The sequence below is a fragment of the Muntiacus reevesi genome, chromosome 2 (assembly GCF_963930625.1).
Source record: "Muntiacus reevesi chromosome 2, mMunRee1.1, whole genome shotgun sequence".
Classification (NCBI taxonomy): Eukaryota; Metazoa; Chordata; class Mammalia; order Artiodactyla; family Cervidae; genus Muntiacus; species Muntiacus reevesi.
In genome coordinates, this window is record NC_089250.1 from 161,132,706 (window position 1) to 161,158,018 (window position 25,313).

At 49.7% G+C, this 25,313-nt stretch overlaps 1 protein-coding gene across 2 annotated transcripts in view; it reads right to left on the reverse strand.

Moving 5' to 3' along the window:
- Nucleotides 1-9,974: 9,974 nt before the first annotated feature.
- RGS10 (regulator of G protein signaling 10) overlaps nt 9,975-25,313 on the reverse strand; it is a 40,006-nt gene continuing 24,667 nt past the window's right edge. For both annotated transcript variants that reach the window (XM_065920136.1, XM_065920137.1), the window contains exons 4-5: nt 24,704-24,847; nt 9,975-10,423 (exon numbers count right to left, since the gene is read on the reverse strand). In XM_065920136.1, coding sequence (XP_065776208.1) covers nt 10,277-10,423; nt 24,704-24,847 — 291 coding nt within the window. In that variant the 3' untranslated portion in view covers nt 9,975-10,276. The remainder of the gene's footprint in view (nt 10,424-24,703; nt 24,848-25,313) is intronic.

The following is a 25,313-nucleotide window of genomic DNA, read 5'->3' on the forward strand; positions in this document are numbered from 1 at the left end:
GTGAACTGTGAACTTCCAAATGTTCAAGCTGGTTTTAGAAAAGGCAGAGGAACCAGAGATCAAATTGCCAACATTCACTGGATCATTGAAAAAGCAAGAGAGTTCCAGAAAAACATCTATTTCTGCTTTATTGACTATGCCAAAGCCTTTGACTGTGTGGGTCACAATAAACTGTGGAAAATTCTGAAAGAGATGGGCATACCAGACCACCTAACCTGCCTCTTGAGAAACCTGTATGCAGGTCAGGAAGCAACAGTTAGAACTGGACATGGAACAACAGACTGGTTCCAAATAGGAAAAGGAGTACGTCAAGGCTGTATATTGTCACCCTGTTTATTTAACTTGTATGCAGAGTACATCATGAGAAATGCTGGGCTGGAAGATTCACAAGCTGGAATCAAGATTGCTGGGAGAAATATCAATAAACTCAGATATGCAGATGACACCACCCTTATGGCAGAAAGTGAAGAGGACTTAAAAAGCCTCTTGATGAAAGTGAAAGAGGAGAGTGAAAAAGTTGGCTTAAAGCTCAACATTCAGAAAACTAAGACCATGGCATCTGGTCCCATCACTTCATGGGAAATAGATGGGGAAACAGTGGAAACAGTGTCAGACTGTATTTTTTTGGGCTCCAAAATCACTGCAGATGGTGATTGCAGCCATGAAATTAAAAGATGCTTACCCCTTGGAAGGAAAGTTATGACCAACCTAGATAGCATATTAAAAAGCAGAGATATTACTTTGCCAACAAAGGTCCGTCTGGTCAAGGCTATGGTTTTTCCAGTGGTCATGTATGGATGTGAGAGTTGAACTGTGAAGAAAGCTGAGTGCCGAAAAGTTGATGCTTTTGAACTATGGTATTGGAGAAGACTCTTGAGAGTCCCTTGGACTGCAAGGAGATCCAACCAGTCCATCCTGAAGAGATCAGTCCTGGGTGTTCATTGGAAGGACTGATGCTGAAGCTGAAACTCCAGTACTTTGGCCACCTCATGTGAAGTGTTGACTCATTGGAATTCGATGGCATCACCAACTCGATGGACATGAGTTTGAGTAAACTCTGGGAGTTGGTGATGGACAGGGAGGCCTGGCGTGCTGCGATTCATGGGGTCGCAAAGAGTCGGACACGACTGAGTGTCTGAACTTAACTGAACTGAGGAACCTGCCACGGGCTTTGCTGGTGGCTTAGCTGGTAAAGAATCCGCCTGCAATCCAGGAGAACCTGGTTCAATTCTTGGGTTGGGAAGATCCCCTGGAGGAGGGCATGGCAACCCACTCCAGCATTCTTGCCTGGAGAATCCCCATGGACAGAGGAGCTTGGCGGGCTACAGTCCAGCTTGGGGTCTCAAAGAGTTCGACACGACTGAGCAACTAAACACAGTGCAGGAACCTGCCACGCCTTCCCTGTGTGACCTTGAACAGACCACACGACTGGGGATCATTAAGATTTATTGACCAGGAGCTGTGCTATGCACATTACATGTATTATCTCTCTGAACCTCATTGAGTCAATGGTATCCCCATCTAACAGGTGAGGGAATTTAGGCTTGGAAAGATACGTGACTTGCCCAAGATCACAGAGATAATCCATGATGAAGCTGGATTAGAATTTAGGCAGTTGAACTCCATGATACGATCTCAGTTGAAATTTTCATGCTAGTCAATAGTTAAAAAAAAAATAGTAATAATAAAAATAACTGATGGGCTTCCTGGTGGCTCAGTGGTAAAGAATCTGCCTGCCAAAGCAGGAGACACAGGTTCGATCCCTGATCCTGGAAGATCCCACATGCCATGGGGCAACAAAGCCTGTGCACCACAGCTGCTAAGCCTTGCCCTAGAGCCCACACGTGGCTACTACTGGGCCCTCGTGCCACAACCACCGAAGCACACACACACCCTAGAGCCCGAGCTCTGCAACAAGAAAGGCCACTGCAATGAGAAGAAGCATGCGCACTGCAACCAGAGCGCAGCCCCCACTTGTTGCAACTGGAGAAAAGCCGGTGCAGCAGCGAAGAGCTAGCACAGCCAAAAATAAATAAGTAAAGTTATTTAAAAAGATAATTGAGATTCTTCCACTGCTAAGATTCAGGGGAAAGTTGCCAATTTGGTAAAAGTGGACCCATGTTTTCACATCTCCAGATGGGCCATGGTTAAGGTAACCACCTAAGAAAATTGAGATAAATACTCCCTCCAGAAGGGGAAAGGACAGCCCTCCTGGGAGACCAGGGTCTCAATAGAGATGTTTACAAGGCAGCCAGCGACACTGTATTTCTCCTCGATTCTTCTTAACGAGGGTAAGAGGGGCGACATGTGGACCAAAAGTCACATACTTGCAAAGACATCCTTCCTCTGGAGACCAAGAAACAGCAGATTCTTTTCCTGGGAACATCTCTATCAAATAGACATCTGTTACTCTTTGGTGATCTGTATGCCATAACAGTTTAAAAAACAGAGTTTAAATGCTTAAATAAGAAGAAAACAGTTTGCCCGTGTTGCAAAATAGCATATAAACTGTGCTGGAATTAGCGCAAGGGGAACATTTATCTTTCCTAGATAATCTTGAAGCTGGACTTTTTTTTTTTTTTTTGATGGTGTATAATTATGTTTACTGGCATGGAAAGATGGTCATGATATATCACTAAAGTGGAATAAAAACCCCAAACTGGCTGTAAACACCAAACCAGACTTATTTTTGCCTTTTTAATTATTTGCTTATTTTTGGTTGTGATGGGTCTTGGTTGCTGCCAGAGCAGACTTTTTAAAGGAGTATTTGACTGTACCTCCCTGGCTGGGGTGAGGTGCTTTCTCCATGTCCTGTGAAAGAAAAGGAAGAATGGGTTGAGACTAGCTGGATTTTTTAGCTGTAATGACCAAAGACTTGTCTGAGCTGCAATTTGGGCCAGCCTGGTGTGGAGAAAGATGGTTGGGTGGAGAGAGGAGTCTAAAAGACCTGGCTTCCAATCCTGGCAGCCCCAACCATGAGCCACGGTGGCCTGGTGCATGTTCGATGCCTCTGAAGGTCAGCCCCCTGTTATAGCGTGGAAGCCATGCCCACTGCCCAAGTTTGATGCCATCTGCCGTGCGCCTCACACAATACCAGGCGCATGGGACGTGCTCAGGAAGTGGTGGGCCTCCCCACTCTGCAATCCCAAGGGTTGACCATTACCAAGGGCTGACACTGAGGTGCCGGGCTGTGAATGAGATCAACCAAAATCTGAGACCCTGGTCCACTTGACATTCCTTTGCTCACTCAAGGAACATTGATGGAGGGCCTGCCCTGTGGTTGCTCGGGGCCAGGCAGTAGGCTTGCCTCCGGGAACTCAGTGAAACACATCCCGTCCCTGTCCTTGGGGAGAGAGGTCATAAACGGGTAACAGAGAAATAGCCTTGTGCCTGGGCTCTGGGGTCGCTGGAAAGGGGGCATAAGGACAGGGGGCTGCTTGGTGGGGTCCTCCGGAAAGACCTCTCCCAGGAGCTGACACCTGGCCTGAGACAGGAAGGAGCCTCGGTCAGGAGGGGGCAGCCTGAGCAGAGGCTGCAGAAAGCAGCATCCTTGCCCTGCTCACATCTGAGCTCTACTCAAGTGAGCTGGAGAGGTACCACGGCAGGGGAGGTGGGGCTGGGCTCAGCTCTCCTGCCTTTGGAGTCAGGAGGCCATGGTCATGATCTGAACACTGGAGAACAAAGAAAGGCCCAAAAGGGGTTTATGCAGGTGAGCAACGGGGTCAGGGTTGTGCTTTTAAAAGGTGGATGCTGGAAAAAGGTGGGGAGGGGGTGTGGAATGAGAAGGACTGACCAGCGAGGAGACCCCATCGGGCAAGAGATGAGGGAGGCAGCTTGGTCAGGACCTGGGGCCGCGGAGACAGGAAGGGTGGACACGTTCAAGGTAGATTTGGGAGAAGGCGCCAGAGGGTTACTGATGGATCAGACATAGAAGTACAGAAAAGGAGAGACCGTGAAGCCACATCCAGGTGCTCCAGCCTTGTGGCTTTGTGGGAGTTCGGAAAAGGTCCCCACTTTCTGCAATGGATACAGCCCTGGGAGTACCCTGTAAGCACCCAAAGAAGGTACGACCTGCAAGACCCCCCCCCCCCCAGAGCCCCAGGCAGAGGGACCGTCAGGTTTCCAGCTGAGCAACTTTGGACTCGCAAAGCCGCACTTCCTGTGGGAATGCCAGGAAAGCCATTAGGGGGCCATTTCAGCAGTCCACCCCTGCCTCCCTCTGGGTGTGAGGTTTCTCCCCTCCCAGCCGCGGGACATGAACCCCGCCACAGTGTATGCTGCTAAGCTGGAGAAGAAGCACAGCTTTAAAACCCTGGAAGCTAAGGGTACAGCACGAACATTTAGCATTTAAATAGATGCAAGTTCTAGGACATCCACAGCCAAAAGAAAAGTAAATAATGACAGAATGTGAGTCATGACTGCGCTTGCCGAGTATTTGCAGAGCGTATAAACAAAGTGTGCTTACGGATTCAGAGCAAGGACCTGGGAGTTGGGTACCAATTCATCAACTCCCAACTCTAGCACATGCAAGGACATATTAATAAAATCACAGTCCAAGGGTTCGCAAAGAGTCGGACACGACTGAGCAACTGAGCATGCACACACACACAATGAAAAACTTAGCTAACTAAGTCTTCATTCTCTGGAGTTCACCCGAGACTGGAATTTAAGAAGCTTATCCCTGGCTCTGTGACAACCTGGAGGGGTAGGATGGGGTGGGGTGGGAGAGAGGCTCCAGAGGGAGGGGGCATATGTATGCCGATGGCTGATTCATGTAAATGTACGGCAGAAACCAACACAATACTGTAATTATCCTTCAATTAAAAATAAATTAAAAAATTTAAAAATACATATTCATTTTAAAAACTCTTATCCCCAGGACTTCGCTGGCACTCTAGTGGTTGGGACTTTGCCTTCCAATGTGGGGGGTGTGGGTTCGACCCCTGGTGTGGGATCCCACATGCCTTGAAGCCGAAAGCCCAAAGTATGCAGCAGGGGCAATGTTGTGGCTGGTTCCATAAAGACTTTTTTTAAATGGCCCATATTTTTAAAATCTTAAAAAGATAAAAAGCTTATCCCGATAAAAACAGAGTACTCATTCTCACGTTTCTCGAATGAAATCACTTCACCACCAATGTTGACATGAAGCTTAATTAACACTCTGATATTTAGGGAGGGAAAAAACAAAACAACTGAGCGTGTAAACCTGAGAGATGAACACAACCAGCCAGTCTTGCCCCATCAGTCTCTCTCCCAGGGGCTGGTCACCTACTTTCTTGTAGCAGGGTGTTTGGTAGTGACCCCTTCTCATCTCCTGATAAGCTGCTCCCTTAGAGGCAGGGTTGATGCCTTATCCTTGAAACCTCCTCCATTCCTATAGCTAGGAGAAGGCAGCAAGTGAAAGTCACTCAGTCGTGTCCGACTCTTTGTGACCCCATGGACTATACAGTCCATGCAATTCTCCAGGCCAGAATACCAGAGAGGGCAGCCTTTCCCTTCTTCAAGAGCTCTTCCCAACCCAGGGGTCGAATCCAGGTCTCCCGCATGGCAGGTGGATTCTTTACCAGCTGAGCCACAAGGGAAACCCAAGAATACGGGAGTGGGTAGCCTATCCCTTCTATAGCAGATCTTCCTTACCCAGGAATCAAACCGAGGTTTCCTGCATTGCAGGCAGATTGTTTACCAGCTGAGCTATGAGGGAAGCCCAGGAGAAGGTAGCAGTTGCTCTTTAAGTCTCTGCTGTGTGAGTGACCATCTTTACTAACTGCCAGTATTCACCCCAGCCCTGGGCTCCCCTAGGGTCCTGTCCAGGAAGAGGATGGACCCAAAAAGGCAGCTAGGATCAGGAGACAGATCTGTGTTTGGTTCCAACACAGACCCTAGCACTCATGGGCCTGTGTGAGTCACATCCTTTGTTTTCATTTCCTCGTCTCTACAATGGGAGAAATAGCTGTTCTCCTTTTTAAGGTTTTGCAGATGAAGCAGTGGAAACACTTGGAAAGGTGTTCTTTGAGTGTGAGGTGACCCCTACCATGCTTTGGAGGGGAGTTCTGTGCATCAGAAGGCAAGATGCTGCCGGAGCGTGGACCACGGCAGATTCTGGGCCAGTCAGCAGGGTGGATCCGGAGGTATAGTTAATGACTGCAGTCACAGAGGAAAATGTCACCAAGGCTGTGCTGATCTGCTCACAGGAGATGGCAATCAGGGCACAGACTCTGGAGCCAGCAGATAACATAGAACGTGACCAGCCTTAAGGCAATAGGACGTGACAGGCTCTTCGGCCAATCGGAGATCCCACTGGTGCTCTGCCCAAGGCAATTGCTTGGACAGCTTTAAAACATAGGCCTGGTCAAACACAGCATCTATGCTTTTTTTTGTTTCGTTTTGTTTTTTTAGCATCTATGTTTTGAGACCCTGCAGCCTGTTGATTTAAATGTATGTTTTACTCTGACGCTTTGACCTCTTTGAGAGCTCCTTGAACAGCAAAGAGATCCAACCAGTACATCCTAAAGGAAATCAGTCCTGAATATTCATTGGGAGGACTGATACTAAAGCTAAAACTCCAATACTTTGGCCACCTGATGCGAAGAACTGACTCCTTGGAAAAGACCCTGATGCTGGGGAAGATTGAAGGCAGGAGGAGAAGGGAACAACAGAGGATGAGATGGTTGGATGGTATCACTGACTCAATGGACATGAGTTTGAGCAAACTCTGGGAGTTGGTGATGGACAGAGAGGCCTGGCATACTGTAGTCCACAGGGTTGCAAAGAGTCGGACATGACTGAGTGACTGAACTTTGACCTCTGGGTCCTGGCTGGCCCTGGAGGCACTGCTCCTCACAGCACCAGCTAATTCCTAGAGATAGAAAACAACTGAGCAACCCAGAGCTGGCACCCCTAGATCCTTCTTTATGGAGTGCTTGTGCTCTGGGCCACCTGCCCTAATCATTCAACCCAGATACCAGGCCGTTAGGGACACCGCCTAAGCCCCAGAGCCCATGGAAATGATCCAAGCTGGCCAGTCCTACTCTTTGTCCCGCCCTTTCCAAGGAAACCACAATAAAGGCTTTTGCCAACATTTCCCCCTCACTCTCTCCACCTCCTGACTGACCCTGGTGATTTCCCATCAGCCCTGCATGGCGGGACCTGCTCCCTCCTCTTACTTAGAAATTGTAACTGACTCTCCTGTCAATGATAGGCATCTCCTGATATCCTGGGCTAACCATACCTTAATAATAATAACACCAACATTTTAACACACCTGTGAATCCCATTGAAGCTTGAATCATCATGGCAGCTACACGGTCCCCATTGAATCTGGGCATCCAACACAATGAACAAGAGTTGAACATGAGTCTGAGCAAACTCCGAGAGATAGTGAAAGACAGGGAAGCCTGGCATGCTGCAGTCCATGGGGTTGCAAAGAGTCAGACAAGACTCAGCAGCTCAACAACAACAACCAGACACAGTCCTTAGCCCATAGAAGACACTGTTATTTATTCTTTTAAAATAATTTTATTTACTTATTTATTTTTGGCTGTGCTGGGTCTTCATTGCTGTGCTGGCTTTTTCCTAGTTGTGACAAGTGGGGCCTCCTCTCTAGTGGTGATGCACAGATTTCTCATTGCAGTGGCTTCTCTTGTTGTGGAGCACGGGCTGTAGGGTGCATAAGCTTCAGTAGTTGTGGCTCATGGGCTTAGTTGCTCCACAGCATGTGGGATCTTCTTAGATTAGAGATTGAATCTATGTCTCCTGCCTCAGTAGGCGGATTTTTTTTTTTTTTTAAACCATTGAGCCATCAGGGAGGCCCCAGATGCAATTAAGTTACTAATCAATAAATGGATAGGGGGGAAGTGAAAAGCTGAGTGTGGAAGCATCATCTGGGGACACAGATGCCCTACACTTCCATCTCACTGTTGCAACGACTTTAGGAAGCTGCATTCTGTACCTGCCTGGTTCTGCACTTGGAAGGGATGTAGGCAGCCAGGCCGGAGCAAGCCGGGGGAGATGGTGTGAGCACATGCTGGTGGGAGTAAGCTGTGGTTAAACGTAAGCAGCTCCCCCTCCCACTGGGGAGTTTTTCAGGCAGCTTTTAAGCAAGAGGCTCTTCTCTTGGCAGACAGGCTTCCGGCTAACTAGCTGTTTCCTTTATGTGTTTCTGAAGAGATCACCACCTCAAAGGGTCTCTGAACCCAGGGGTAAAAATGTGAAAGCCGGAAAGAGGGCTCCCAGCCAACTGCAGTCTCTGGGACCCGCCCGGAACAGGCTCCCAAATAGGAGGACCAGGGTTTCCCAGGTGGTTCGGTGGGTAAAGAATTCACCTGCAATGCAGGAGACATGGGTTTGATCCCTGGGTCGGGAAGATGCCCTGGAGGAGGAAATGGCAACCCACTCCAGTATTCTTGCCAGGGAAACTCCATGGATAGAGAAGCCCGGTGGGCTACAGTCCATGGGGTCACAGAGAGACGGACACAACTAGGCGATAGCACACTAGCCACTCGCTCAGCTCCATGGGGCCTTGAAATTATCCTGAGTCTGTGACAGTGCAGGACTGGGGCTGGGCGGGGCGGTCTGCATCTCGGCACTTCCCTGGCTGGTAAACTGTAAGTTCAGCTAGAGAAACTATTTCTTTTTTTTTTTTTTTTTGTTCCTTACTCCTAAAAGCACATCAATCTGTTCTGCTTTTGAAGATGGACTGAATTTCCCAGATGACAGGGCCCTTGGATGTCATTCTCAGGACGACCCTCTCATTCCAGGCAGAGAGAAAACCTGTCTGGGATGACCTGGGGAGGCAGAGCACCTGTTGGGAGCAGGGAAGATCAAGTGTTTACTGTTTCTGATGAGGGTCAGCTGTGTGCTTCGATTGGAAGCAGCCAACGGCACCCTAAGACCCAGAAAGGAAAGACGGGGGCATTCAACCACAGTGAAGGGACAGTGAGAATCTGGGGGGCGGCCCAAGTGGTCATGCCAGGAGAGGGGGGTCAGCAAGGCGACTATGTGAATGGGTTTCACCCAGAACAGAACTGGCTGATGTCCTGTTATCCCAGCGCAATGATTCAACTCACTGTCTTTCTCTCTCAAGTGTCCTGGTTTGATTGATAAATCATAGAGTCATAGTCAACAGCAGGGAGTTTTGCAAATGGAATGTCTGAGTTGGAAGGCTCTCAAGTAAGAGTCTAGTTGCTTTGTTTGTATAAACAGAAGTTTAAGGTTTGGCAAATATGCTGGAGGAGGTCTGGCAGCAGCAGATGGCAGGAACAGTGAGCAGAAGGGAACCATGCCTGACCTTGGGCTTTGCTGGGGGCAGGGGTGAGGGAACTTGGGCTGGCTAGGACCGCCTGGGACCGTTGGACTTTGCTCACAGATTCTAGCCCGAGAGGGAGCTTCCAAAGACAGCATTTCCATTCCATCCTCTGGTTGAAGTCTCAAGCCCAGAGTTAAGAAGTCTAGTGAGGGGTAGGCACTAAGACGAAAGGGTTTCACCCAATGGGCTGTGAGGGGAGCGAACATCCCCCACCCTCCATCATCAGCAGGGGCCGGGTGCCACCTTCCCAATTCAGTACCACCTTGCATCGCCATGGGGACCCTGAACAGTCTCCCGGTTTTCTTCCTTCCTGGTTGAGATCTTGTTTCTGTCAAAATGAACTGTTTATCTGTGTTGCATGAAATGTCACAGGTTGTGGGCAAAACCAGGACAAACCCAAACCTCAGAAATAAGAGCCCTCTGATGATACTCACACGCAACTCCCCGAATCTTTAGAGGCTGCGATGAATTTTCTTTTCCCAGCACTGAACTTATTCTCTAGAAGTATTTAACCCAAGAGGCATCTGACAGACAAGCCCCCAGTAGCCTGAGCATGCCAGATCAACTCATTTTTGAGCTGATTCACCAAGTGAAGCCATGGACCCGAGTGACCCACCCACGGAGGGAGGGTGAAGATGTCAAAGGGAAGATGTGGCTGTTAAGTTTCACCTGGAGGCCTCACATGAAGTTTAATCAAGCTGTAAAATACTCAAGATGTCCAGTGTGTAAGGACTATTTCACTTTTGTGTGTGAGACAGAACTAAAACTTCAAAGCTATTTGTCTTTTTATCTAAGATTAGCCATCATGCAAAACTTACTGGTCAAGCAGATAATAAAATACACAGATCCCATGGAAGGGTTTTTGTACATTTCAGTCCTTGCAGATAACAAAGCCATTATGCACCCTGCATGGTCCTGAGAGTGAGTTCCTTCGGTTTTGAAAGCTGCCAGTCCTGCTAGCGCCTGGAGGGCTCATGTGTTATAAATTCTCGAAGCTCTTTTAGCTGCAGTCTGGGCATCTGGTGATTCTTCATCCTCTTCCTCGGTCCGCTTGTGTTTTAAGAACAAGTCAGACTTTAAGAAGCGGCTGTAACTGTCATACTTCATGAGGTTGAAGATCTAAGGGGAAAAGGAAAATTATAAATCATTGAATATTTATTAAATACCTATCATGTACTGGGGCTTTGCAGGTGGTACAGTGGCAAAGAACACTCCTGCCAATGTAGGAGACATGGGTTTGATCCCTGGGTCGGGAAGATCCCGTGGAGGAGGAAATGGCAATCCACTCCAGTATTCTTGCCTGGAAAATTCTTTGGACAGAGGAGCCTGCAGGGGCTACAGTCCATGGGGCGACAAAGATTTGGACACGAATGAGCGACTGAGCAGGAGCACGATCATGTGCCAAGGAATGCACATGCATGCCAGACACCAAGGAAAGCTGAAGTAAGTCGTGCGGTAGACCAGGCAGATTTCCTGGATGTTTGGGGTCATTATGAAATTATCTCAATGGAATATAAGAGCTTAAAGAGTCACACAAGCAAATCTATATTTTTCACGGAAGTCTAGATTCACAGCATTGATGCATACCCTTGGATCAAGAGGTACTTTAAGAATCACCACTTAAAAAAAAAAAATAGAATCACCACTGTATTCAGGTTAGATAATACAGGGATGTGGGTCTCCAGGAACTTGAGGTAGCAGAAGAGAAGCCATACCTATAGAGACAATGAAGTAAAGGCCACTATCACATCAGATGATGCTAATATTTAGGCCCCCAGAAGTCTGGCAACCAAGATCTTACACAAACCTATTATTATGCCAAGAAACAAAATGGGGCTTATTCAGTGCAGGGCAGAGAAGTGGAATGACAAGCTCAGGGAGGAGGGGCTTTGGGAACAGGCTCTAATTAAAGAAAATAGCAGTCAGCTGCATGATGCAGACACCTGCTCGCTCACACAGGCCCAGGAGAGCATCTCTGGGAAAGAAGTCATTCTAATGCACACTTGCCAGGTGCGAGGGGAGGACCCCTGATGGATTAGAGGAGTGCCACCTGCAGCACCCCAAGTTCGCAAAGTTTCCCCCCTTCTCAGCCAGAGTCCCTGTTCCCAATATCCTCCTCCCCCAATGCCTCCTCATGCTTTGCTACAGGCCTCCCTTGCCCTGCCAAGGGGTGGGAACAGGGGGAAACAAAAGGGAAGCACCTTCGGGCTATGGAGGGACAGTCTCTTATTTTGAGAAGTTTCTCTCCATCTCAGACCTTCCCACTGGACTTTCAGGACATTGTGCAGACTGAGAATTCACACCACGCAACCTGGCACCTTCACTGACTGCACCACCATGGACTCAGCAAACAGAAAGTTCCAGGGGCATCTAGAACGACGCTCGCTGCCAGGCGGGGTCACCAAGTGGGCGGTAAAACATCTTCTAAACCCACCCTCTCGCCACAGGCACATAAACTATGTTGCAAATGAAACGCCTGATGGTATCCACGGACTGGGAACATCTGGTCAGGGGCTGAGAGAGCTGGAACTTGGCCTTGACACCTTCGTTTTCCCAAGACGGCTCCAAACACGGGAGAACCGCCTACATCGTTTTGCTCTCAGCGAGTTTGAACTTCGGGTTTTCCTAAAACTCTTGAGCTGCTGCTTGCCCTTCTATGAGCGCCCTTCCAGTTTGGTCAACCTGCTCAGAGAGAGCACACTCCAAAGGCCCACCGCCTTGCGCCTCTCCAGAGTGGGCATCTATTTTGTAGCAATCTTGTCATCTTAGACTGCTTCGATAAGGTTTGGAGAAAGTATTCATTAAAGCCAAAAACCTCCCAGAAAATACAAAAGTCATAGGCGGGGGTGAGACAGGAGAGGAGAAATGCCAGTATCATGTCATGCAGGTATGTTACCATCCCTCATCACGAACTGCATTATTCAGCCCTTCCAGGCACAAGAACCTCCAAAGGGGACTTTGAGACGCTCATCCAGTTCACCGTTTGAAATGATGCTCGAAGTGTGACTAATGAAACCAGGCTCTTGAGTGCCCCCGACCTGGGGAACCAAGCCCCCACCCCCTCCTCCCAACCAGGCCAGCAGCAGATGGGACCCAGCACCACCAGCAGGATGCGGTTCGACCCAAGTGTCTCGTCTGAGTCTCCGCGTGTGGGAGTGGTGCATCCTGTTTGCCTGCTGCGGCTCTTCGAGAAAAGAAGAAGAAAGGCCGGGGCTGGAGGCGCCCGGCCCGAGGTGGTGGGGGAGTGGGGAGGGGAGGTGGTTCCAGCAGGAGGGCTCAGCCTCCCGGAGATGCTCAGCTCCCCCTTTGGCACAACTGGAGCCAGCAAGCTCGGGAGGACGGGGCTATAAACTATTTAGCAAGAGTGCACGGACCACTCCCTCCGTGGGCGGGTGTGAGATACCCATGGAGGCCCTTGAGCTGGGGTTTCCCTCTTCAGGAGTCCTCGCCTGTCTCCTGGTGCCACCGAGTCACCGGGTAGCAGCTGGAGGCATCAGACCGGGACAGATCTGAAGAAGGAAAGGGATGTGGTTACCAAGAGTCTCATTTTCTGGAGCTAGTTGCTGCCTGGCACCTCTGACGGGGTCTTCACTGCCACCAGCAAAAGGTCTCCTGGGCACTGACCTTGGAGCTCATGGCAATAGGCAGCTCCAACCCAGGGCCCCTCGTGGGTACTCAGCAATGATAACTTTGAGAATGTCCTAAAAATCTCTTGCAAGAAAGTGGCCAAAGACCAGTTACCCCGCTGCTGACCACAGCACCCTTCATCACAGGGCAAATGGTCATGTCAGAGGTTCACTCAGTGAATGAACGGGGCCCATCCACTGAGCAACGACAGAAGGGCTAGTGAAACAGTTCAAGGTGTACCAATCCCAGTAAGAATGCCTTCAAACCACATGCCAGGCAACGCATGGAGCATCCTCTCTAATCTTCACTGAACCCCTGAGGACCCCAAATACACAAGGGAAAGAACCGGGCCAAGGAGGTTTGTTGCTTTGCCCCCGTGGCTGGTATATTGTCAGCTCGGCTGCCATGTCAAGTACCAACGACTCGGTGACATGAAAAGCAGGAATTTCCTTTCTCGGGACTCTGAAGGCTGGAAGTCCAAGATCAAGGTGACAGCAGGGCTGGTTTCTCCCGAGGACTCTGGCCTTGGCTTGTAGGTGGCCGTCTTCCCCAGGGTCTTCATCTGGTCTCTCCTCTGTGTGTTTCTATGTCCTAATCGCCTCTCCTTATAAGGACACTGGTCAGATTGAATTAGGACTCACCTCAAGGACCTCATTTAATCACCTCTTTGAAGACCCCCATCTCCAACTAGTCACACTCTGAGATCCTGGGGCTTGGGAGTCTGACATCTGAATTTGAGGGGAGACACAATTCAGCCCGTGACAGTGAGCAAAAAAGACCGGCAGGATGCAAACACTGGCCGTCCAGCTCTCGAGCCCACACGCCTACCTCCAGGCCATCCCACCACTCCTATGGCAGAGTGAGAGGTGGTCACTAAAAACGGAGACTGTGAAAATAGTTTAACGTGGAAAAATGAACATGATTGTCAAGTGACTAAACACCGAATGTTTAAAGTTCACTAAAACTGAAAACAATGACCCCAAATACATTCTCTAATGTGTTAGCTTGTGTATTTAAGTGGAAAATAAACATCCCCAAAGGTCAGTATAGGAGGTTGAACAGTGTGTTCCCCAAATTGACACCCACCTGGAACCTCAGAATGTGACTTTGTTTAGGAATAGGGTTAGCTGAGGCTCTCAGGATGACATCATCTTGGCTTAGGGTGGGCCCTAAATCCAAGGGGGTTTTCTTTGTGTGGCTCAGACAGTAAAGCATTTGCCTCCAGTGCAAGAGACCCGAGTTCAGTCCCTGGATCAGGAAGATCCCCGGGAGGAGGGCAGGGCAACCCACTCCAGTATCCTTGGCCTGGAGAATCCCATGGACAGAGGAGCCTGGGGGGCCATAGTCCATGGGGTCGCAAAGAGTCAGACACAATTGAGCAACTTTTCATTTCACTAAATCCAAGGAGTGAGGTCCTTAAAAGGAAAAGAGAGAGAGCACACAGAGAGACATACAACCAGAAGCCCAAGTAAAGACAGAGGCTGAAAGGATGCAGCTATAACCCAGGGACACCGAGGATTGCCAGGAGCTGGAAGAGAGAAGGATACGATCTCCCCTCCAACTTTCAGAGGGAACACGGCCCTGCCTGATACTCAGGTTTCAGACTTCTGGCCTCCTGAGCTATGAGAGAAAAAAAAACACCTGTTTTCTTAAGCCACTTAGTTTGCAATCATCTGTTACGACAGCTCTTGGAAATGAACACAGGTAAATTATTGACGTCACCTCACTCCTGCTTGAGCGCAGAAAATGAGATGGCCCTTAGGGGTTCCAGAAGACTCAACAAGACCAGGACTCTCTGATGGGAGAACTGGACTCACCAGGGCTGGACTGTGGTCATCAGCCCGACCACGCACCTCAAGTTGTCTGCAGGGAAGCGAAAGAAGAAGGTGGAGACCCAGGTGGGCTGGGACTGTGGGCAGCGGACCACAGACCAAGGGAGCAGAGCTCTAACACACACAGACAGCCCTTCGGGGAGACAGGCAGCCGATGGAGCAGAAAACCTAAGTTGGCAGCAAAGTTGCATTTCTACCTTTTTTTTTTTGCCAACACAGCTGTGTCCGTGCAGGTTTCAGATTTCAGCAGCCCCACACCTGGGAGCTACATGCCAGGACTGTAAATCACTTAGTGTCTTGGCCTTGGGATCCAACCCTTAGTCTGCCGGAGGTGGGACTCGCAGTGAAAACCAAGAAGGGAGGCTTCCTGCCACGAGGTCCCCCAACTCAAGGTTGATCAACAGCAAGGCACTCCACCCTCCCCAGGCCCCAGACAGCGCAACTAATTAGGATTTGCCTTTCTGTGATGGAAAATATCCACGAGGGGCTCTGATTTGAGACTGTTTTGTCTGCTGCTCTGAAAAGGATTCCCTCACAGACACATACTCAGTCGTGTAGAGAATGAGATGCTTAACCAGCTTTGAGGGCCCCTCCGTAGAGGCTTCATCCCTGTCTCAATCAAGTACATTGCAAGCCTAATAAATCTTCTAACCCATCTTAGAAGACAAGACGGCAGTCCAGTGGTTTGGACTCTGCGTTTCCACTGCAAGAGGCATGAGTTCCATCCCTGATCTGGTGGGGAACTGAGATCCCGCATGCTACGTGACATGGTCCCCCCCCAAAAACAACAAAAAACACAAGGACATTAAAGACCTAAACTAAACATATACACTGCAAAACCTTCCACGAATGTAATTTCAACTGGATACCAAGAGGAAAAAACATGAAACCTTTCCTGCAACAGAAAATTTTATTAATGGGATTTCATATTTGCTTCAAGCACTTGATTTAGTTTTGATGTGAAAATGACTGAAAAGGTATACAAGTGTCCACAAATTGCAGTTCTAGAATGTAATTGCACACGCAGACTGCAGACACACTTTCACACCACGCAAGCAGATGCAAAGCATGAAGAGAGCCAGTCCCCATGCAAGGATCAGCTGGGTGCTTAGAGGCTCCTGGCGCAGGGGTACTGATGGGAGCACCCCCACCCCTGGGTCAAAGACCACCTTCCCCTCTGTGATGGGGGTATGGGAGAGAAGGCCCGAGGGCAGCTGGCGGAGAGCGGGAGAGATGACAAAGCTCAGGTCGGCCCTGGTCCCAGAGCTCCAGGGAAGGCCACAGAGAAGGTTCCGTCACCTGGGTGTTGCTCTTGCTTCTGGAACCGGCCCCCCCAGAGGTGGACCACGTGCCAGGGTGAGGTCAGAACTCCAGAGAGAGGCCGAACTCAGATGGAGGCAGTGGCCCCTGCAAGTGGAATCCCCTTGCAAGCCCATGGGTCTGGTGCTATCACACTGTCAGGGGCTGGGGGATGGAGGAGGTGGCCATCCACTTGTTCCTGAAGTCCCTAATCCTCAAATCCAAAGCTGAATGACACACCTTCTGTATGGGGTGGAGGTATTTTATCCTTGCCTTTTGCCATCACGGAGAGAGTTCAGGGCTATACTGGTACCTCTCCCCCGCCTTCTTCCCTTAAACACTATTTTTAAGTTGTAAAAAAAAAAAATAAGTATTTCAAATGCTGTCCTTCCTGCCCCACCCTCAAAAGCCAAAGGACTGTGACAAACGCCAGGATCCAACGCTCCTTGCATTTGAGTGGAAACCCACAAACTGCTCTTTCTGGCTGTGCCTGTGGAACATGCCATTTTCTGGACTGGGCTCGATCTTTGGGAGCAAAGGTCAGCTGGCACCAAGACTGAGGCACCCAGGAACCCCTGCTCCAGCCATCATCGCAGCCTTGCAGAGATGAGGGACTGGGAGAGGCAGTGGACCCCGGTGGGCGTGGCAGCCCCTCCGCCTCCCCTGGGTCCTCACCAGCTGCTCCAGTCCTTCTTACCGAGGTTGACGAAGGAAGCGAGTCTTACTTCTTTGGGTCTGGGGAAGTTCACAGAAATGACACTGCTGAAAAAAAGAACAGGTCTGGGGCTTGGTTCCTTTCTCTGTCAAGGATGTGGCTGGGAGCATCGACGTCTCACTGAAGGCTTTCAATTTTTCTTTTTTTTTTAAACATCAGAGGTTGAGGACTTCCTTTTCAGTGGAAAAAACCTGCCTCCGCTCTGTCCTCCCCAGACCAGACTTAGCATGCATCAACCCTGAAGCCTGGATGAGGGCCTCCTGGAAAGCCTCAACATCTGCAGTAAGTGTAGGCTTTGGGGTTCCTACGATTTGTGGAAGGAGAAAGAGCACCCCTGCCCCCTCGAACCTGCAGCCCTCTCTTTCATGGTCCCATGAGCAAGGACCTTCCCTCTTCTCTAATCTCCTTGCTGTTCCAGGGAACCCATCATTCTACACTGTGGAATTCAACCCAGAAGCTTCAGGGCAAGACCGGCGTGTAAACGGGTGCCCAGAAACTTGTGGAGCAGAATTCTGTCCTAAATCTTTCATCTGCCACAACCTCAAGTCACTGAGCAGATTTCAAAGCGCTCCATTTTCAAACGTTCAGGGTCTGGAGGGATACACAGCATGAGGCAGAAAGTGAGAGTGAAGAGGCAGCAATTGGGGGATTTTAGCCTTTCATGTCATCTTCTGGATGGTGTCATTTTCTCCTCTTAATCTTAACAATGCACGTAGTAATTTTACAATTGTTGTTCAGTCCCTCAGTCGTGTCCAGCTCTTTGCAACCTCATGGACTGCAGCACGCCAGGCTTCCCTGTCCTTTACTATCTCTCTGAATTTGCCCAAACTCATATCCATTGAGTCAATGATACACATTCGACCATCTCATCCTCTGTCGCCCTCTTCTCCTCTTGCCTTCAATCCTTCCCAGCATCAGGGTCTTTTCCAATGAGTCAGCTCTTGCATTTTTTTTTTTTGCAATGAAAAATAACTTAAAAAATTAACTTGTCCAGGGAACTTCCCTGGTGCTCCAGTGGTTAAGACTCCAAGCTTCCACTATAGGGGGCATGGGTTTGATCCTTGGTTGGGGAACTCAGATTCCACTTGCTGTGTGGGGTGCAGCCAAAAACAAAACTGACTTGTCCAGAATCCTGGGCGGGCCAGTAACAGGATGTGCTCGTGGCTAGCGGTGGCTTCGCGGGTTTCCCTGCTGGCCTGCCCCGCTGGAGCTCCGGCCGAGTGGGTGAGCAGGACGCCTGGCTGTCAGGGCCAGCACAGACAGGCGCCATCACTTCTCGTACAAAGAAAAGCACGTTAGGCTGCTGCGACCAATTTGGTCCCTTTAGGTTGTAGGTGATTCTCAGTGCCTCAGTGACTGCTGGGAATGTTCTAGAATTAGCCAGGGCTGGAGGTACAGGAGAGGACAACTGAGCAAGGAAGGCCAAGGGGGAGAAAAGAGAAGAAGGTAAGCGCGTTGATTGGTCTTTGCATGCCAAAGACCATGCCGCCTTACCAGCCCCCAGGAAGGGAAGAAGGCGGCAGAGACGAGAAAGAGAACAGTGAGAACAAACGCCACGGCTTCCCACGGAGCTCGGGCCTCACAGGCGGCCGTGTGGCAGGCAGAGTCCAGCCGAACCAGAAGTGCTCGGTGCTTGCCCCTTTCCCCTCTTCCAGCTCTGGGAGCTCGGGCTAGCCAGGTCACCTCCCCCTCTAGGGAACTTTCTCCCGTAAACTGAGGTGCCAGGTCCCACCTTCCCCAAGGCCGCTTCAGAGTCAAAGGAGACGCACACACAGAGGCACTGTGTAAACTGGAGAAGCGCAGCCTGAATGTTTTCCCAGGACTCACTAACGTGTAGAGAGCCATACACATTATTTGCTGCTTTTTAAAAAAAAGGTGGGGCCCTGGGGCTCAGTGAGGGTAAGCCACATGAATTCTGCTACATTTCTGAAAGCCGCATTAAGCCAGGATTTCTGCTTCCCTGGTGGCTCAGATGGTAAAGAATCCCCCTGCAATGCAGGAGATGCAGGTTCGATCCCTTGGTTGGGAAGATCCTCTGGAGAAGGAAATGGCCACCCCCTCCAGTATTCTTCTCTGGAGAATCCCACGGACAGAGGAGCCTGGCAGGCTACCATCCATGTGGTTGCAGAGAGGCGGTCATGATGGAGCGACTAATACTTTCAATACTTTTCTCCGCCTCAGCACCATTGACATTTTGGACCAGATACATCTGCATCGGGGGTGGAGGGTGCATCCTGGCACCGTTAGGAGCACGCCCACTACGCTTGCGACGACCAAAACTGTCTCCAGACACTGCCCATTCCCCAGAGGGGCCAAACCGCCCCCGGTTGAGAACTGCATGAAAGCAATTTAAAGGACACACGCACAGCTAACACGTATGGAGTTAACACTTACGGACTGCACGCCAGCCTCTGCACTAGGTCAGCACATCACAGACACGAGTGCATTTCATCCTCAGAACTGCCTTATCATAACCCGCATTTCACAAACGAGGAAACTGAAGCTCAGAGAAGGGTGGCATCTTGCCCAAAGTTTCACAGCTGCTAAATGCTCACGTCAAAGAAAAGAGAGACACGTGGGGTCTAAGATACAAGGTTGTGGCCATCAGGGAGCGACTTTTTAACACCTGGTCTTTGAAGGCTTGTGGACTGCCTTGCGGAGGAGCCTGGAGAGGCAGCCATGTCTGCCGAGAGCTCCGTGTTACCGATGAGGCCACAGAAGTCACGCCAGGAAGCAGGACCCAGTTGGCGGCGGGAGGATGGAAGCCATCCTGGATCATAAGCTCCCACTTCCCCTCCTGCCTAACCTAACATACAGTGATGATGACATGAGTGTGAACTTGGCATCCAGGAAGTGATGGGCAGGGAGTGGGGAGCGAGGGGGCAGGGAGTCAGGCCATTGGGTACAGAGATGAACCATGGTCAGGAGACTGTGGGTGTGCAACTGACTTTCTAGCAGCAGAGATGGCTCTGCACTGAGTCATCTGCATTCCCTTGCCACCCACCCACCCCCCATCCCAATGAAGGAAGGAAGCAGCTGGCATCAGGGGTCAGAGCCAAGGGGCCTGGCTTTCAAGAGAACCAAACCTTATGAGCCCAGCTGGCACATAAATAGTCACCAGTTTGAAATTAAACTGGTTCCCTCAGGGCCTAACTCCAGCCAGCCCCTCCCAACTCGGCTTCTTCCATCTCCCTCCTTCCCCTCCAGCCACACTGACCTCTGCCAACACACCCACTGGCTTCCTGCCCCAGGGCCTTTGCATGTGCCACTGGCTCTGGCTGAAAGGTCCTGCCCCCGTCTTCTCACCTGGCTCCCCCTTCTGCCACTCGGATCTTCAGGGAGTACTCCCTGATCACTAGACCCCTCTCGGTCACTCCTAGCCCATTGCCTGTTGTATTTCCTATTCTCATGGTTAGTCAGATGCCGATTTCCTCACCGCACTCACAGTTCCAAGCACAATCCCTGGTACATAGTAGCCTCCCCCCCACCAATATTAATAGCATAAAGGAATGAAAGAAAAAACAACTTCACACACCAGCAAACCAACTAGAACCGAAACAGACCTCCCAGGGGAAATTTTTTTTTTTAACGTGGACCATTTTTAAAGTCTTTATTGCACTTGTTACAATATTGCTTCTGGGTTTTTTGTTGTTGTTGTTGTTTTACTAGTTTGGTGTTTTGGTCCCTAGGCTGTGAGATCTTAGCTCCCTGACCAGGGATCAAACCTGCACCCCTTGCTTTGGAAGGTGAAGTCTTAACCACTGCACCACCAGGGAAGTCCCCCAGGGGAATTTTGAAGATTAAAAAGTGGCTGCAGTGAGTTGCGATTCATTGAAGAGGTCAACTCTGTGTAAGATCACCTCATCCCGCTTCCAGTTTCCTGAAACTTAACTTTGTCCAACAACAGCCTTTGACTATAGGCTGAAGTTCCAAGGATGCTCCTAGTGCTACTCTTGCCTCTCCTGACCTTACCAGCACATGCTCAGCAACACAACTGGGCCCCATCAGCAGAGCAAAATTAAATCAGAGAACAATCTCTCCAATGGCGAATTTTCTAGAGAACAAAGTTTTAAGCCTCCAAACTTCTCCTAAGATATCATTTTAATAAGTATGCAATTCTTATTAAAACATCTAACACACTCCACAGTGACCTTGCTGACCACCATGTGAGTTTTGCTTGACATTTTAGGGTCATTAGGATCACTAACTGCACCACCATTCTGCAATACTGGGTTGCCCCCAGTGTGGTGTGTGGGACTGTGGTCCCCCACGCTTGGTGGTTCCCAATCACTGTGCTATGGTTTTCTGTTTTCAGTATCATGTTTCTGCCTCCTCCTTGGCTGTTAGCCATTGCTTCTTGCAGCTCCTCACTCCACAGCCTCTACCAGCACTTCAAATAGGCTGTGAACTGAAAAACCAAAATGTGTTACAACTGTGAGTAAACCAAGAATCAATAGGACCTGAGCAAAGACCCAAGAAGCTCTCATTTAAATGAGATTCATGGACATCAGGTCATCTCATCTGATGCTCAGGGAAGATTTTTCCCGTCCTTCTAGGTTTCAGCTGTGCCCCAAAGTCCACGCTGCCCTAATAGCAGCCTCCAGGGCTTGGAGCACTGTCCAACACAGGTAGGGGTTAAGGCTCCCTAAAGCCTTCCTGATGAGCTGGTGCTGAAAGCAGCCTGCTCAGACAGCTCAGCCATAACACCAAGTGGTGCTGAATGAAGTCATGGCTTCCCTAATAGCTCAGTTGGTAAAGAATCTGCCTGCAATCCAGGAGAACTGGGTTCGATCCCTGGGTCGGGAAGATCCCCTGGAGGAGGAAATGGCAACCCACTCCAGTACTCTCTTGCCTGGAGAATTCCATGCACAGAGGAGCCTGGCTGAACGAAGTCAGGGCCGCTAAGAAGGGTTTTTAAGTTATCTAAAGTCTTGTGGTTCCAAACATGCTCTCCTCTGCTTCACTCTCCTTAGGAAAACAGGGCTCTCGTGGGGGCCTTTGGGGGGCAAAGAACCACAAACCATGCTGAGCATGCATTTCGATGGTTACCAGCAAGGCCCCTGAGAGACAGTTTTCTGAAGCGAAACAGAACCCAGAGGCCTTCACAGGGACTCACTATGGAATCAACTCAGATTCCAAGTACCCTGTGCTATGCTCAGTTGCTCAGCCATGTCCCACTCTTTGTGACCCTTTGGGCTGTAGCCCCCCAAGCTCCTCTGTCCATGGGATTTCCCAGGCAACAATACTGGAGCGGGTGGCCATATTCTCCTCCAGGGGATCTTCTCAACCCAGGGGTTGAACCTGCGTCTCCTACAGCTCTGGATTCCTTACCGTTGAGCCACTGGGGAAGCCCCTCCAAGTATCTTGTTTCCATCCAGTTATGCCCAAGGAAGACAGTTAGCACCTCTACTTCCCCCTCAAGTGAATGACTTTCAACAACAGGATATAAAAGTACTTTCTTTGCAGGAAATAGTTTGAACTGCATTGTGCCACACTTGTTAGAGGTGTGTACACATACATATTTAGAGAAAAAAATGATGGAAAGTCTAGACATCAGATGTTACTTAGTGATTTGCTCCAAGTATAAAATTACAAATTTTTTCATTTTATATTTTGGTTTCCCAGGTTTCTTTGGTTGAGTACATATAATTTTTCTAGTTAGGCAGATGAAAGATTTTTTTTAACAAAAATTATTTTTTAAATGTTTTTGGGACTTGTCTACTGGTCCAGGGACTAAGACTCCAGGCTTCCACTGGAGGTGGGCATGAGTTCAATCCCTGGGCAGGGAACTAAGATCCCACATGCTGCATGGTGAGGCCAAAAAACAAGATTAAATTAAAATACTTTTGTCACTTAAAAACATCATCCTCGGTCCCTTGTATTTCCTCCCTCCTGCACCAGCTAAACCTCCCAAGATCTGAATCCAATGGGGGTGCCCTGGGCACAGCAGTCCAGCTCCTTTTTTAGACGTGTCGCAGGCCTAACTCTCACAGGAGAGCAGGGTCTTTGGGAGACAGAGGTGACAGCAGCCCTCCTCATTTCTCGCTGCTGCAGCCCCGGAAAAGGGCTGTATTCACATGTAATCCCTCTGGTCCAGCTCCTGGGCTTTGAGGAGCTGTGAGGGGCCATGAGAGTCCAGAGTACAGTCTTATTTTTTTCGCTTTGGCTACACCTCACGCCATGTGGGACTTTCCCGACCAGGGGTTGAACCTGAGCCCTGTGCAGTGCAAGCGCTGAGTCTTAACCATTGCGCTGCCAGGGAAGCCCCCAGAGTACCGTCTTTGAAGGCAGGTGCATCGGCCTCCAGCATGTCCTAGACCTGTGGCACTCTGTGCTAACAAACCACGTTGTCCTCCTGAACCTTGCTTTCCTCATCATCAAAATGGGAGTACAACTCCTCACTGGAGATTAAATATGTGCCAAGGGGGCACAGAAGGGCACCCCTGAAGCGTGGATATTGTTCTGATGGAGAAACTAGAACACAGGGGTGTCGGTGCAGGGTCTCACCCTGGCTTCCCTTCCCAGTACCCTAGGAAGCTTGTAAATGATTCTGAGGTCTGGGTGAAGCGGAGACCTCTGTGTGGCTACAGTCACAAGCACTGCCTTTAACCCTGCCTTCCTTTCCCTCCACAAGCCCATGTCCACGGCATCCCTCCCATCTGCTCAACATCACCACCTCCAGGAGGCCCTCAAAAAGTTTCCCATGCTAACTATAGAGTCCCTTCGACACCCAAATTTGAGGTCGAACTCATGTGGAATTTGCATTTGCCACTGTATCAGCTGGAAAACATTCTCAAGTTAATTCTCATATTTATAATTTCTACCTGTCTATTTGTTTTCTATCTGATATTGAGCAGATGAAGCCTTCTGGATGCTGGGACATGCTCTGAGCTCTGTGCACACTCCAGCTGATAAAAAAAAAAAAAAAAGGCCAACTGATGCTGTGGACCAGTGGTTTCCAAAGTGTAGTCTCAGAACCTGCAGCATCAACATCACCTGGGGGTTTGCAAGGAGAACAAGGTCCCAACCCACCTGGAAACCATCAAGTCTGCTCGTTAACTCTAGGGCTAGAGCCCAGTTTCTCTTTTATCGAGCCCTCCAGGTGGCTCTGCACTTGCTCATGTTGGAGGATTGCTAAATTAAGCTAAGAGCTAGTCTCCACCTGTGTGCCAAAGAAGGCCTTTGCTTCCCCAGTAAGAACAGGGCCAGCAGAAGTTAGCAATTTGTCAGTGTTCCATGGTCCACGGGTGTGTATATAAGGTTTCACAAGAACAGAACCTGCTATGAATAGTCACATCTGCAAACACATATCCGAAAAAAACCTCTGCAAGTACAGCTTCAGCCTGTTGCCCATTTTATTGCTGGCATTCCTTATATGACAATTCGCCAGAAAACTCAAGTTTATCCCTTAGAGGTCCATTTTTTAAACCTAACTTTTCCTGTATTAAGTGGACTACATTGACAAAGTGGACCACAGGCCAACTGAAGCAGGTGGTGAAGTTTGGATATTGTTACAAAAGCCTCAGGTTCCCTGCCACTTCGGGTCTTGTGCTTGCTTTTCTAGACTTATCTGGCTGCTCCCACCTTTAGCAGTTATCACATGTTGCTTCCTCAGTGTGGGTGCCTCAAACAGCTCCAGCCTCCCTTCTAATCCGGTTGAGAAGACTGATAACCCTGCTTGGTCAAACTGTGAGTAGACCAAGAGCAAAGAGGCCTGCGGGCGGATCCGATGGGTCAAATCCTGGGCCTGGCAGGCCAGCCTGTCTCTTTCACCAACCACGCCCCCTCCACGTGCCTCAGGCCACCCAGATGGATGGGACTACTTCTAAGGTGTTCAGTATTTAGTTTTAACTGAATTCTTCCAAACTGAGGGGGGGCAGAAATGTCAGTTTTGCCATCAAGGTGCAGCTGGGGAAGTCAGGTTACCTGGTCCTGGAGCTTCTGGAACATCAGTGGATGCGGTTCCTCCAGGATCTTCTCATTGAGGCGGGACTGGCCCTCGACGTTGACTTGGGATGAGGCCTTGCTGGACAGAAAGGTCATGTAGATCTCCTTTGCCTTTTCCTGCATCTGCGGGGAGACACGGGGAGCCTGTCTGTTACCTGTGAGCACAGCCCTTGCCAGCCGGAGCCCAGAAGGAACCACTGCTGGGAGAGCCCTGGGGCATCTGGCTGTGGCTCCAAAGCTAAGCTGAATGGGGGGACCAGGGGGGTGGGGGGGCTCATGGTCACCCTGCCCCTTCCCCTTCCCTTCAATGCATCTGTGGCCACATCTCCTGCTTCAAAATCTACACTATTCATTCCTAAATGAGGACAGAAAGAATCCCAGCCCAGAGTGCAGGACATTGAGCAGCATTCACGACCATCCTGTGAATTCTCCAAATTAAGGCCTCAGGAGAAAATTTTGTTGTTGCTTAGTCACTCAGCTGTGTCCAATTCTTTGTGACCCCATGGAGTGTAGCCAGCCAGGCTCCTCTGTCCATGGGACTTCCCAGGCAAGAATACTGGAGTGGGTTGCCGTTTCCTTCTCCAGGGGA